This window comes from Centroberyx gerrardi, chromosome 23 (assembly GCF_048128805.1).
Source record: "Centroberyx gerrardi isolate f3 chromosome 23, fCenGer3.hap1.cur.20231027, whole genome shotgun sequence".
NCBI lineage: Eukaryota > Metazoa > Chordata > Actinopteri > Beryciformes > Berycidae > Centroberyx > Centroberyx gerrardi.
This window is the reverse complement of record NC_136019.1, coordinates 21,337,012-21,350,370: the sequence shown is the minus strand read 5'-3', so window position 1 is coordinate 21,350,370 and position 13,359 is coordinate 21,337,012. Positions and strand designations below refer to the sequence as shown.

General features: G+C 41.3%; 1 protein-coding gene across 1 annotated transcript in view; it reads left to right on the top strand.

Moving 5' to 3' along the window:
* Nucleotides 1–9,852, top strand: part of mllt3 (MLLT3 super elongation complex subunit) — a 45,401-nt gene extending 35,549 nt beyond the window's left edge. The window contains exons 8-13 of the mRNA XM_071926047.2: nt 1,954–2,023; nt 4,635–4,770; nt 5,692–5,791; nt 6,505–6,573; nt 6,790–6,861; nt 9,461–9,852. Of these exons, the coding sequence (XP_071782148.1) occupies nt 1,954–2,023; nt 4,635–4,770; nt 5,692–5,791; nt 6,505–6,573; nt 6,790–6,861; nt 9,461–9,592 (579 nt within the window). The 3' untranslated portion in view covers nt 9,593–9,852. The remainder of the gene's footprint in view (nt 1–1,953; nt 2,024–4,634; nt 4,771–5,691; nt 5,792–6,504; nt 6,574–6,789; nt 6,862–9,460) is intronic.
* The last annotated feature ends 3,507 nt before the right edge of the window (nt 9,853–13,359 follow it).

Here is a 13,359-nt window from a genome sequence, read left to right as displayed (position 1 = left end):
CTGCTTGAGCCTTGGACAGTTCTAACTTGATCCAATAGATACAAATGAGAAATGTTCGGTGGATGTACGGTGGATTTGCTGTGAATTTTCTGATGGTCTTGTTCAGTTTTACAGCTGTATCTAGGCAGGTCAATCTTAAAAGGGCAGCATTTAGTACTGTATGAAGGAAAGGTGTGTGTGTGTGTGTTTACTTGTATGTGATTTGAGAATATTGTTATCCTGGCAGCCTGGCCAGAAAACTGTCACCTACTCTCATTAATGCATCTAAGGCAGCTTCTTCTATGGTTGCAACATACATATAATGATCCCTTCTCTTGACGCCAATATTCATCAGCTCTTCGAATGTAGCTATTACTTATTCTTCCCTTTTACTGTATGAAGCCTTACTAATACACAACTACCACTAATAATAAAGGCCTAGTCTTGGATTGCAGTCTTTCATTTTATGCATTGCTGAAAGTTGTTTTTTTCTATCTGAGATCTTTGTACCGCGAGATAAATAACGATGTCGGATTTCTGCAGACCGCACTAAATGTGGTCAGCACACTTAGGTTTCAATGCCGTGTTTGTCTGTGGTTGCAGTTTAGCCCGGTTAATGGGAGAGCCATGTGTGTGGCACGTCATTAGGCTCAGTGATTTATGAGAAACTCGATTTAGAGCAGAAGCCCGGCGGTGAGGCTGGCCTGGCTCTTCAGTTGGAGATTTAACCAGGCCCCTTTTCAGATGATGCCAGGAGGAGAGCGACTCTAGCAGGATGTGTTGGTCAGACATGGGCAGCAGAGACTATTCCTGTGAGGACATGAGTCTCTAGACCAGCGGTGTTCAACGTGGGGTCCGGGGACCACCAGGGGTCCTCCAGGGGGTCCACAGAAAATTGATGAATTATTAAACTTCACCATTATTTAATTTACAAGAAGTTGGAGGATGTAGGAGTATGACTGTTTTGGTCATAGTTTGACTGTTATCTCTCTACCTACAATACAGATAGTCATGGAATTCTGGACAAAATCATATCTAACAATAAATATATTCTCAGATTTGGGTCCGAGAGACAAAATCTCATCAAATAGGGGTCCGTGGCTCTAATGTGGACTAAATTAGGGGTCCTGGATATGAAAAAGGTTGAGAATCACTGCTCTAGGGCTGGGTGTAAAACCTTAATACACCAATAGATCAGTTTGTTTTTTTGATTCAGAATCGATCCTGCAAATTCTGATATCCATAATCGTAACCCCCATTATTTTACAGGAGAGCAGGTTTCTTTTTCCTTTTTCTTTTTATTAAGCCTCCGCTCCTGTAGGTGGCACTCTAACAATCGATTCACTGCAATTTGGAGAAGTAACAGTGGACACATATATATCATCTGCTTTCTTTGTAAATTGCACATTCACTGAATACTTGAATATATTTTGAATATTTTTTTTAGACCATGCACTAAACAGTTGACCGTGACAAAATTGGTTCGCAAATATTGGCTTTTTATTCTTTTTTTAATATTGGATGTGTCCAGTCAGTGGATATGATGCAGTTTGATTGATTACATATTGATTGAGGAATTGATCAATACTACACTGGTTGTCTATGGGAAGCCCTTGACTTGAATTGATTTTAATGAGACACTTTGATCAGATTCCACACAAGTATGCATGAATATGTTTTATTATTGTTGTAGTTTTTGTTGTAATCATCCTGGGTTTCAGTGGAGAGTTTTAGTGTCCCATGATGGTCTAAATGCTGTTTCAGATGCTTTTCCACCAAACACTAAATATTTACTGTTTTTTGGCATGCAAATGGTCAAATATAAAGATATCTGCACAAAATATTGGCTAGCAGTAGCTTCAAGCTATACTGCTATACTGGTATCGGCCTTCAAAAACCATATCGGTCAAAGCCTAATCTGTTTCATCTCTTTTCTCTCTCCTCCTCCCTGTTTGTCTCTCTTCTTCCTCCCAGTCAGAACAACCCAGTCCAGCCAGTTCCAGCTCCAGTTCAGGCTTTGCTCCCACGCATCACAAACGGCAAGGTAATTGGTTGGTGCACATACATACACACACACACACACACACACACCTGTTACACTTGACATTATGTTTGTCTTACTTTGTCAGAAATGATGTAAAGGTCCGGTGTAGCTGATGGTTCATATGGAACTCCTCTTTCCAGTCCAGATTTGTTTGGCAGCATTAAAACAAGCCAAACCAACCGTTGAGACAGAGCAGAGATAAATGCCACTGCAGTGAAAAGTCCTACTGAAAATGACAGAGCTTTGTCCTACAAAAGAAACTTTAGTCAAGAAAGGAAATGGAAATTCATAGTCACTTGACTTGCTTAACGGTACATTAACACATCCAGAAGGGCAGAAATATTTTGATTATGATTAAATCCAGATTTGAATGCAGGAAGTGGATGGCTCTTTGCTCATAGTTTGGTCAAAAAGGAATCTGCAGAGTGATCAGAACAAAAAAATGATGGAGAAAAAAAACTAAGCTCAAATTAGAAATGAATTAAAGGAATAGCAGCGGAATCCTGAATCGGGGTTGAGTTTCCCAGAGACATTTTCACACTCAAATCAACTTTGTAACATTTCTAGCAAAGATTATCTTGGTGTTAAAGGTTAATTCTTTTTTTTTTTTTTTTTAATGCAACAGAAATTTCTCTTGAATCTAGAATGCATTGTTTGCTTCTCCATTAATTACAACAGAAATAAAGCTACTGCCAAAGCTAAATTAATGGGAGTTGTGGTGGCCAATGTTCTATAATGTTTGTAGTTCTTATTGAAATCAGTAAACAAATCAGTTCAAATCAGTAATTCTTAATTAAGGTTGATACTGCCCAAAATTTGAAACATTATATCAGCCTCTCAGTTATTTAGCAATAGCGGTGGCTAAATTTTGCATATGTTTGTGCGGTGATTCCTGTTCACCTGGTTCTTTAATTACTGTCACGCCAAAAAATCATCTGAATAATCACATGCAGAAAACAAGAAACATCATTTAAGAGGTTTTTTGGGAGAAACCCAGCCTCGATGCCTTGGTCATAGGAGAGCTGCTTGCTTGCGTTGAGGGTGACCTCTGCTTGTGTGTTTGCATTTTATGTGGACGCAGTGGTGGACTTCGTCATCAGGAAAAGGGTGGCTATTCCTGCCGCCACCCACACAGGTAACAAGTTCCACTGAGACCCGCGAGGCCTTTTGATTTGACGCCTCATTCACGCCTACCCGCCACGCCCCCACCCCTCCCCCCCACCCCACCCCTCGACCCCCCCACCCCAGTCACATCTGCATGGAGAATATTTTTCAACTTTTGTCTACTTGCATGAGAATTCATGCATCTCCCTGCTTGCGGTCACGTCAGCAGGGGTTGGTATTGTATCTTGGATGTGATACCAGTTACCCTCCAGTCACCAGCTCAGAGCTCCCATCAGTCTTGATCCAGTAACATGTTTCCTGTTGCACCTTATGATCTCTAAGGCTGGGGACACGCTCAACAACTTTTAGGCCAACTATAGCAAAGATTTGGCAATGCAACTGATCTTCAGCGCTAGTTTGGATCGGTCGTAGAGATGATTCTGTAGTGTATGTGAGGTTCAAGACTTAAAAATCTTGCCTCCTGATCCAGTTGGACCTTCATCATTATCTTAAAGAGTAACTAAACCCCAAACCCAAAGCTGTGTTAAGGTAAAAAGCATGCTACTGAAATTGCCATCTGCTATTAGCTGATCTTTGGTGCCAGGTGATGTCACCTTCTATAGAGTACAACAGGTGGTGACATCACCTGGCACCAAAGATCAGTTTGGGGGTTTAGTTGCTCTTTATCCAACTGGTCGTTGAGTGCAACACAGTCTCAGAAAATTTTGTGAAATGAGCACGGAAACGCCGTTTGTTGTGGGCAGGAACTATGTGAAGATTACTTTCCTCCATTTTCACCTCGAAACGGTTGTCTAACGGTTAAGTTTAGGCATCTGAAACAACTTTGGTTAAGGTTTGGATTAAGATTTTGGTTAGGATTAAGGTTATGGTTAGGCAACTTAAACAGTTTGGTCAAGGTTAGGGAAAGGCTTTGGTCAGGGTAAATAAGAAAAACTTGAGCTAAAAATTAAAACTTTTAAAATCTTTTTGGTATCAGTCGTAGTTGTGGTCAGGACCACCTGACCACAACTACGTTACTTTCCACTGCACTATTTCTGTGTCAGACTACTACCTGTTTCAAGTCATGTCTGCTTCACTTTCACGGTGGGAAAACATGTTTTTCTCATTTCGTGCACAAAGCACATATTTGCATTTTAAGACATCGTCCTCATTTTATGAGATTTCAAGAAACCAGGCTCCTGAGTGTGTGAGTTCCCCGGTGTGTTTCTCTGCGAATGCCAGTCGTTACGTGTGCGATCTCCAGTGTAGTGTGTCCCCAGCCTTACTGGGACGGAACCAGCAACCTTTCCTAACCTCCAGGTTACTGCAGCATGGGATCCTCGGGGTCCGGCCACAAGCCCCACTGGACCATCTCACCATCACTCCCACTGCACAGCATGATCAGCTGCTATGTGCATGATGTTTTTCTTGTACTTAATTCAAAACTAATGTTTTATGTTTTTATGTCCCTGCTCTCTGTCACGTTCTCTCTCGCACACACACACAGTGCTGGGTCCGCTGCAGTCGATAATTCAGGATCTGCACTCGGACGACGACGAGGATTCGGAAGACGACGACGACAACGACATGGACTCAGACATGGAGCGACCGGCACACACGCACCTAACGCACCACCAACGCAGGTCAGTACATGGTCACGATTGGCACGATAGACCACAGCAATACAAACATTTGTATGCCAGAAAAAAGGCATAAAATGAAACTTTAATGATGGAGAAATTTGTGTCGTTGCTGCAGCAAATTCAAATCGGATACAGCAATGAAAACTAGAATAATAATAGGAATCTAGCAGTTTGGGGGTATTAAAGCAAGAAGAAATGTACAAAACAAAACAAGAAGAAAGTTAAAAGTAGGGAAAAAAAATATGGAGTCTGGATTGACAGGAAAATCACTCCCTCCATAGAATGAGCTCAACATGACTACCACCAACATATACTGCAGTATTACTACAGTACTACTAAAGTACTACACTACTACATGACTACCACCAACTTCCATACACGTTTCCAAACAGAATACTGTTTCTTTGTAGCCGCAAAGCAAATACTACAGCATTATTACATATTACATGACCACCACCAGCTTCCAGACAAGTTGGCAAATGGACCATGTTTCTTTGTATCTGACAATGAATATATGGATCAACAGCTGCTACCAAATCGCTACAGTACTATTACACTACTACTACTACTACTACTACTACTACACTATTTCTATATGAATCAAGTTCTATGCAGGCGTCAGTAATTCTCTGCTGCAGACAGTGCTAGGTTTGGATTTTCACAGACGAAAACCTTCAGGAAGCCCCAGAAAGAAAACTTGCCATGTTAATGACATGGCTCAATCTCAACCTGCAACAATAAAAATATATATGGTGTTATATATGTATAGACACCCTGAAATGAAACCTTGTAGTTACGGTAACACGAGCTCCTGAGAAAGTAGTATCACTCAATCAAGAGAGAAGTCATAGCAGCCTCAGCGAAGAAGCATATAACTCCCATGCTGGTGTACTGAAGTATTTGGTTGTCTTGTGTACGTAGGGTCAGTTTGAGTGACGGCAGCGAGAGCGACAACAGCTCCTCCCCCTCGCCCCCCTCCCGCAACGAGGCCCCGCCCTTATTAAAGACCAGTAATAACCAGGTAAGGTGATTCATAAGATTTTGCGGATGTGTGTTTGCAGAGTGATCAGAATATTGCAGGGGGACCATGTATGAGCACATTTGCATGAACCGACCACTATTGGATTTTAGGCCGATATTGATATTTTTAGACCTAAATATTTAAGACCTAAGACCAATAGCTGACACTTTGTGCCAATGTTCAATATCTTTAAATTTGACCATTTTCATGCCAAAAAGTTACAAGTATTCAACTTTTACCCCAGAATTGTATTCTTGTCAGGGTGGAAAAGCCTCTGAAACAACATTTAATCCATCATGGGACACTAAAAGTCTCCACTGAAACCCAGACTAATGAAATTCTTTCAGGGTTAGCAGCTCCTTAAGGCAATGTGACCTGCCACACCTGTTCAGTGGTAGAGGAATACATGGGATATACTTGGATATATTGGGCCTTTTTAAATGAAGAATAAATTTGCAAGAAACATAGTTGAACAATGAAATTTATAGATAAAATGTACAAAGAAAATAAAATTTCATGGCAGCTTTTCTTCTATTTCTCTGTAGCTGTGGTCAGGGAGCAACCTCCATCATATCAGAGATGGACAACACTGATTGGTTGATATCCAATAATTCATAGAAGGCCAATATTTGCAAACTGATATATCATTCAACCATAATAATGCTGTATTAGAAACTGCTTTTACTCAATGCGTTTGTTCTGTTCTCTACCAGATACTGGAAGTGAAGAGTCCCACCAAGCAGACCAAGCAGGACAAGAACAAAAATTTAGATTGTGACAAGGTACATCATTTTCTTTGTGCTTTCTTAGGAAGTGTATTTGTTTTGGGGCATAAATATACAGCAGCTTATATGAAATATATGTCGAATTTGCCAGTAATGAATGGTGAAATGTGCGTGCTCAGTGTTTCTAGCTTGAGTCTAGCATAATAAATGCTGGTCAAAAAAAATGTATAATGGTTATCAGTAAGCATTAATGAGTTGCTGTGTGTTTTGCAGGCTTACCTGGATGAGCTGGTGGAACTGCACAGAAGACTCATGACACTAAGAGAAGGTCATATACTACAACAGGTGAGCTGCTGAGTCCTGGCTGCTGAAGGAAAAATTCCACCCTCACACACACTACACATGCACTGTTACATCATCAGGCTGTGATGCAAAGCATTCCAGGAGTTATATTGTGATGAAGTGTTCCAATTTTTTTGGTGTACCTGCTTTCCCTCAACCTGCCTCGTCTACTTCTACTTCAGTTAGTGATTTCCTACATTTCCCAGAATGCCCTTTGACAAGCTCCAGAGAAGGGCCGTGAACTTGTTGCTTTCAATCAATGGTGGGCGTATGGGCATATAAAAATAGCTAGCTAGCCAACTAGTTGGTGAACACTGGAGCGTGTCTATAATCATGGTCGCACCCCTTACTCAAAATGCAGCATGTCTTGTAGCTGCATTGCATTCTGGTCTATTGATGCCACTGTTGGTGGGGAAATCTCTCTCTCTTCTGCGATGGATTTCTCCCTGTATGATTGTTGAACGTCTCTTGGTGCAACATGGCGGCTCTAGAAAGAAGCCCGCGCTCTTTGATTCTGAGGGACTGACACCAAAACCTGACGTTTACCATTGATGTTTTAGATCCTGAAACATTTTCTGCTAGCAAACTCCATTTCTGCTGCACTGGCAATAACTTGACGTGACATCATGTCTACGTTTGGCCAATTATCCGCGGGAATAAGACAAATACGCCACCAAACAACAAAATGGACCCAAAAGTGCAAGGCACATCGCCAATAGCTGTTTAAGTGTTGTAGGGTGGATTTTTCCTTTAATGAGTGTACTGTAGTGGTTGGATAACGACTCGTACTCAAAAGTTTCAAATGATTTCAAAGTATCAAATGCATCGCTGTGTACACTGATGAAAAGCCACTGCTTTCATAAAGAGGGCCAACAAATGTGTCGTATTTTTCATCAGAGTGAAAACCATTTAATTCATCTGAGGTTCAGGCTCTGATGTCATGGTTGATTTCTACCTATGTTAGAGAGGTAACACATGCATACTGAACTATCTTAGAACATCCAGTAAAAAGCCCCGTCAGATTGCTGATGCATGTATTGGACGGCTTTCCCCTGTTTTCACTGATCTCAGGATAAAATCGCTGCAGGCCACTGCTATCCGTCAGCCGCATCGTTGCATCGGATTTGAAGAGAAGCTCCGATCGGTCACAGAATCCTCCCTAATCTGGAGCTTCATCTGGAAACAATGAATTATTTGGTTAACCTCTTTCCACCTAAGAGATTGCATGTTCCTTGCTTATATTCTCAAGGCCTATCATATGACCGCATTAATGGATCTTCCCGGCGGCAGCTGCCAAGTTTTGCCTCGCTCTCCCGACGAGACGTTCGGCTCCGAGGGGGGAAAGACGAAAAAAGCCCGTCCAAAACGGCATCATCCACGCACAGCGTTAACTCGCACCGTAATCAAGCTAATCCACTAAAGTTCACCAACTGGTTCCAGTTCCTCTGCTACAAGAGATGGAAATGATTAACTCTGCAGCCTCGCATACTGGGGGGGGGCACCACAAATTGGAAAACAATCTCATATCGTAGAGAAACCTGTAATGCAGATGGCGTGTCTCAAGATAGTTGTATGCTACGTAAATTTGGTAGCTGTTTCCAGTTGAAACAGATCATAAACGGCAACGAAAATGAGGACGCGGGGCCAAATCGCCACCCGCCCGACCGGAGCGAGGCACCAGCGTCGAGTCGGAGCGAGCGCCTGACTCGGATCCGCTCTGTCATAACAATGGGCCGGCAATGCTTTCCACATGGAGGGCCGAGGCTTTGTAGTGTGAAAGGGATCAGGTTGGGTCCCCCCTTTTTCCAACGCTGCGCCTGCATCCAGACACATGGGCTGGAGTCCCTCATAATCACCAGGACTCACCCCCCCCCCCCCCCAGCTTCCTTTTCACCGCTGGGGAGAGAGTCTGGAACCAATAACACCCCCCATACCCCACCACCACCACCACTACTGCAGTCACAGTACACTGTTGGGGATGAGAGTGCAAGCTCCACTTTCCTTCTACGATGTGGTGAAAAAAACCCACGCACCACCCGCTGCTTCCCACAAATGAGTTTTTAATTACTCTGTATTGTGTTCTGTCGACCAATATTTCTCTGTATCAGCAGACTGAGGCACTGAGCCTGTAGGCCACAGCCTGAAAGCTTGAAAGCTTGCTTCAACTCAGTGTAAGGCACTAAGGTTCGACCGATATGGGTTTTGAGGGACGATACTGATATTTTAGACTTAAACTACTGTACTGTACTATATTTTCTGCAAATATTCAATATCTTTAAATTCAACCATTTTCACCCCCCCCCCCCCCCCCACACACACACACACAAAAAACGAAATTAAGTGATTAAAAGAGTTATGTGATTTTTTTTTTTTGATTTTTTTTTTTTGGGGGGGGGGGGAAGCGTCCGAAACAGCATCTAGACCGATCATGGGAAACGAAAACTCTTTTGAAAAATAAATCGACGGATTTCGATTTCAATCTAATCCTATAGCTCTTTGCGTTACCTTTCACATTTAAACTGTCCAGTGAGAATTAATTTTTGATTTAAAAAAAACAAAAAAAAAACAGCTGCTTACTCGTTGTACCCTCTCTGTTTTCCAGATTGTGAACCTGATCGAAGAGACCGGACACTTCCACATCACAAACACTACTTTTGACTTTGACCTTTGCTCGTTGGACAGAAGCACAGTGAGGAAACTCCAGAGTTACCTGGAAACCTCCGGACTGTCCTGAGGCTCTGAGCAGCTGGCTGCTGTGGAAGATGAAAGTTGATCTCTTTCTCCACATACTCTTTTTTTGTCCTTTTTGAAATAAACTTGAACTTTTCGCTGCAATGCAAAAAGCCCCCGCTGTGGCCGGGTCCAGTTGCTGTCTCTCTTGATGAGGAGGGTGTCCCACCGCCGAAAACCAGAGCCAAGTGTCGTGGTGATGAGCCCTGTCGACCAGGAGATCACCCAGAAAAGCCTTGAAAACTTCAGTTGATTTAAAACAAATATATAAAAAAGAAAAAAAAAAAAAACCTGGGGGAAAAAGCGGCGACCTCGTTGCTCTTAATGAATGTGCATATTGTTACCATGTATGTTTCTTGGATTTGTTGTTCATTGTGACAAATGCATGGTCAACACTGCCTTACGACATTGTAAGTCTTATTTATTGAATTTGATTTGCAGGTGTGTGTGTGTATGTGAAACGGCAAAAAAAAAAAATATACAACAGAATGAGACTTTTTGTAAGCACTTCACAACAGGCATATCTTTCAATCTGTGCGACAATTGAGCGTAACTGAGATATCGAATTTCTGTCAAAGACGACTTGAATTGCAATCAAATGTCATAACGAAAAAATCATTTTGTATGGGAATAAGAGAGTGCCAAAATAACTTGGACTCGTATTATAAGGTGTGTGAGGTTGTAGCATGACTTGCACAAATTTATACTCCAGTGTGTAAAGCTGAAGGACACAAGTGTGTTTGCAATACAGTTTGCACATTTGCGATGTATTTTGTAGTTGTAGACAGCTATTTACAAATGTGCAAGATGTTTGCAAATGTGCAACACATTTGCAAACAAATGCATTTGACGTTATTGGCTTTAATCAGTAGTTCCTTTTTTGAATTATTAAATATTTGCAGCCATTTTGTCAGTGTTCTACTGCAGAATCACGCCACAAGCTGTCATACTTCTATTATTAGAATGTAGCATAACTTGAAAACTAATTTACAAATGCGTAAATGCGTACTCCAGCTACATCACAAGTTTGCACATTGTATCGCGTGCACATTTGTGTGTTTGTGTTAGAAATTTGCAAGTCATGTTACAACCTCAAGTGCAACTTATTTTGGCACTGTTTTACTTCCATACTTTTGTACCTATATGAAGTAAGTGATGAGTACCTGCTGGAGCGAGCTAAGCACAAATCACTGAGTTGAATGTTCCCATTATACAATCGAAAATACGTTTTTTTACCAAAACTTCACGGTACTATGAATTCAGAAATGATGTGCTGCAGCAGGTCCTTTGACCCGCTCTTGCTTGCCTCTTCATCGCCCTCAACTTGAATCAAGCTTTTGTGTTGGTTACGTCGGCCTCTTTTCCGCTACAGGGCCAATTGAATTCAGTTGGTTTAGGATGCTACGAATAATGTGGGAGTCTGTATGATTTAAAGGAAATATCATCAAATGTTTTGCCAACTGATTACACCTCCGGGAAAATAAACAAAAAAAAAAAAAGAACGGAGCCGATGGGGAATTTTGGTGGAAAGGTACTGTTACGGGTGTAAGACGTTAGATCTTTTTATTTATTTTGTGGGAGTTTCAGTTGTCAAAATCAAAGCTCAGCATTAATTTTTTTCGAAGAGAAATGCCTTTTGTTTCGTTTGTAACGGAGGACACATTGTCCCATTGCCAGTCTGACAAACTGAAGTTGACTTTCAGAACGGAGAATATCGGCGGTCCTTTCTAAAAGACCTTAAAGGGTTTTTTCTGGCCCTATGTTTGTCTTACGGCTTCTTGTGTATTCTGAGGACATACAATAAATATTCTGTATGATGTACAGATGAGTTCATGTGCAACCTGTGGATGTTTCAATGTTTTTTCACGTGACTGAAATGGCTGTATATATTTTGTCATGGTGCGCAAATTCAATTTCTTAGCCCAAAGATGTCCGTTTTGGTTCAAATATGTTATTTTTCTTTAGATTTCCTTAGATTACAGTCAATTAGTTTGTGTAACCACTGTAGAAAAATGGAAAATTAGGAAATTTTATAAAAAATTGATACAAATGTTTTTTTCAGCTTTCAGTTTGATTACCTGCAGATCCTTAAAGCTGCGCTAAGCAACTCCGCACGTTGGTGGCACCAAATGGCAGCGAGAGGTAGTTTGAATTTGATGACTTCATTACCCAGAAATCCTGTAAGGTGACATCTCTAAACTAAATGTCTTATTCTTAGTGTGTGGTGGAGGTGGCTTCTCTGGACAGAGTGCTTCACTGCTGTTTAGGAGACACTTTTCGATTTCTCTCTAAAGTTTCGATTCGTCACTTCATGTGTGGAGAAAAATTCCCACCAGTGACCAAATCTGCTGCATCTCTGGAGATGGGATGTTCTTCTCTGTTGAAGCCCCACTTTATGATTTAGGCAGATAAGACCGGTGTATTTTTAAATTAAAATAATGCAGCTTTGAAGTTAAAGGGCAAATCCAACACTAAATCACATGGAGCAGCAAACTCTCTAAACTGTCTATGGGTTGAAACTGTAAAGGATGTTGCACTTCTGGCCACACCCTAATCAGTGATGTCAAAGCAGGTGTTTTGCATCAGCTGTCAAAGGCAAAACACCTGATTTGACATCACTGATTGCGGTGTGGCTAGATTGTTGATTTGCCCTTTAAACAATTTTATCAAATTTCTTAAAAGATGCTTGAACCATTCTGAATGAGTTGGGTATCAAAATAGTGTGCCATTTCTAAATTTGTTGAATTGTGGATCAGGTCATGGATTACACTTATGTTTGTTCACCTGTGCTGTATGAGTCCCAACAGCATACAACAATAAGCACATAACACTGTTTAATGGAGGGAAACAAATTGGTTGCTATGGTAGCCAGTGTGCTAGGTAGCTATCTGTGGTGACATTTCCATGACAAAACACGCAAGAATAAGTGAGAACCTGCATGCAATGACAGCTGTCATGTGAGAGGGAACTTTGTGTTTGTGAGCAATATTGCAGCTTGCAAGCAGAAATCCATTGTTCAGCTGGGCTATTGTGTCCATAAATTTCATTGGTTACTGTAGAGTCCCCAAACTCCGCTGTCCGTTACCCTTTGAAACATGGCGCCCTTCTAGCACATAGCCACTGTTTACAATAAGGGAAAAAAACTGCCCGCTTCAACCCTCATCCCTCTTCATCTTCTTTAATGTGTGTTGACTTTGTTGCACAGGGTACAAGCCAATCACGAGACGGTCTCTGACAAGCGCGGGGACTTAAGAGTAACCAATGAAATTTATGGACATCGTCAAAACGAATTTAAACTTGAGCGCAGAAAAAAGGTTTGTGTGTGGGGAATGAACTTCGACTTTGAATTTCAGATTGAGTTTTGTCATGAAAATGCCACCATAGTCATCTTTGTCGCTTTTTCTTATTTTTTTATTCTAATGTACGTACACTAGATAGCAGAAAGTGGTGGTACCTATTGCTTCAACTCCATAATACCCACTAGGTGTTTTCCTCTCTGATCATGGGTGTTTTCATATCCATGCTCACAATGTAGAATACTGACTAGAGTATTACTGCTAAGTAATGAGAGTAAAAACTAAAACATTCAGGTCCATATTCTTGTATATATTCTGACTGGAGAATATGTAAATTACCCCTCTTTCCACCTGTTCACTGGGTTGCCAGGTTCCTTACATTAGTAAATTCTTGCGGTTTGGCGCTCACAGCGGGTCAATCACATTCCCTTTAAGAGAAGCTCTTGCCCTTTAATTTTCGAGAAACTGAAAATTC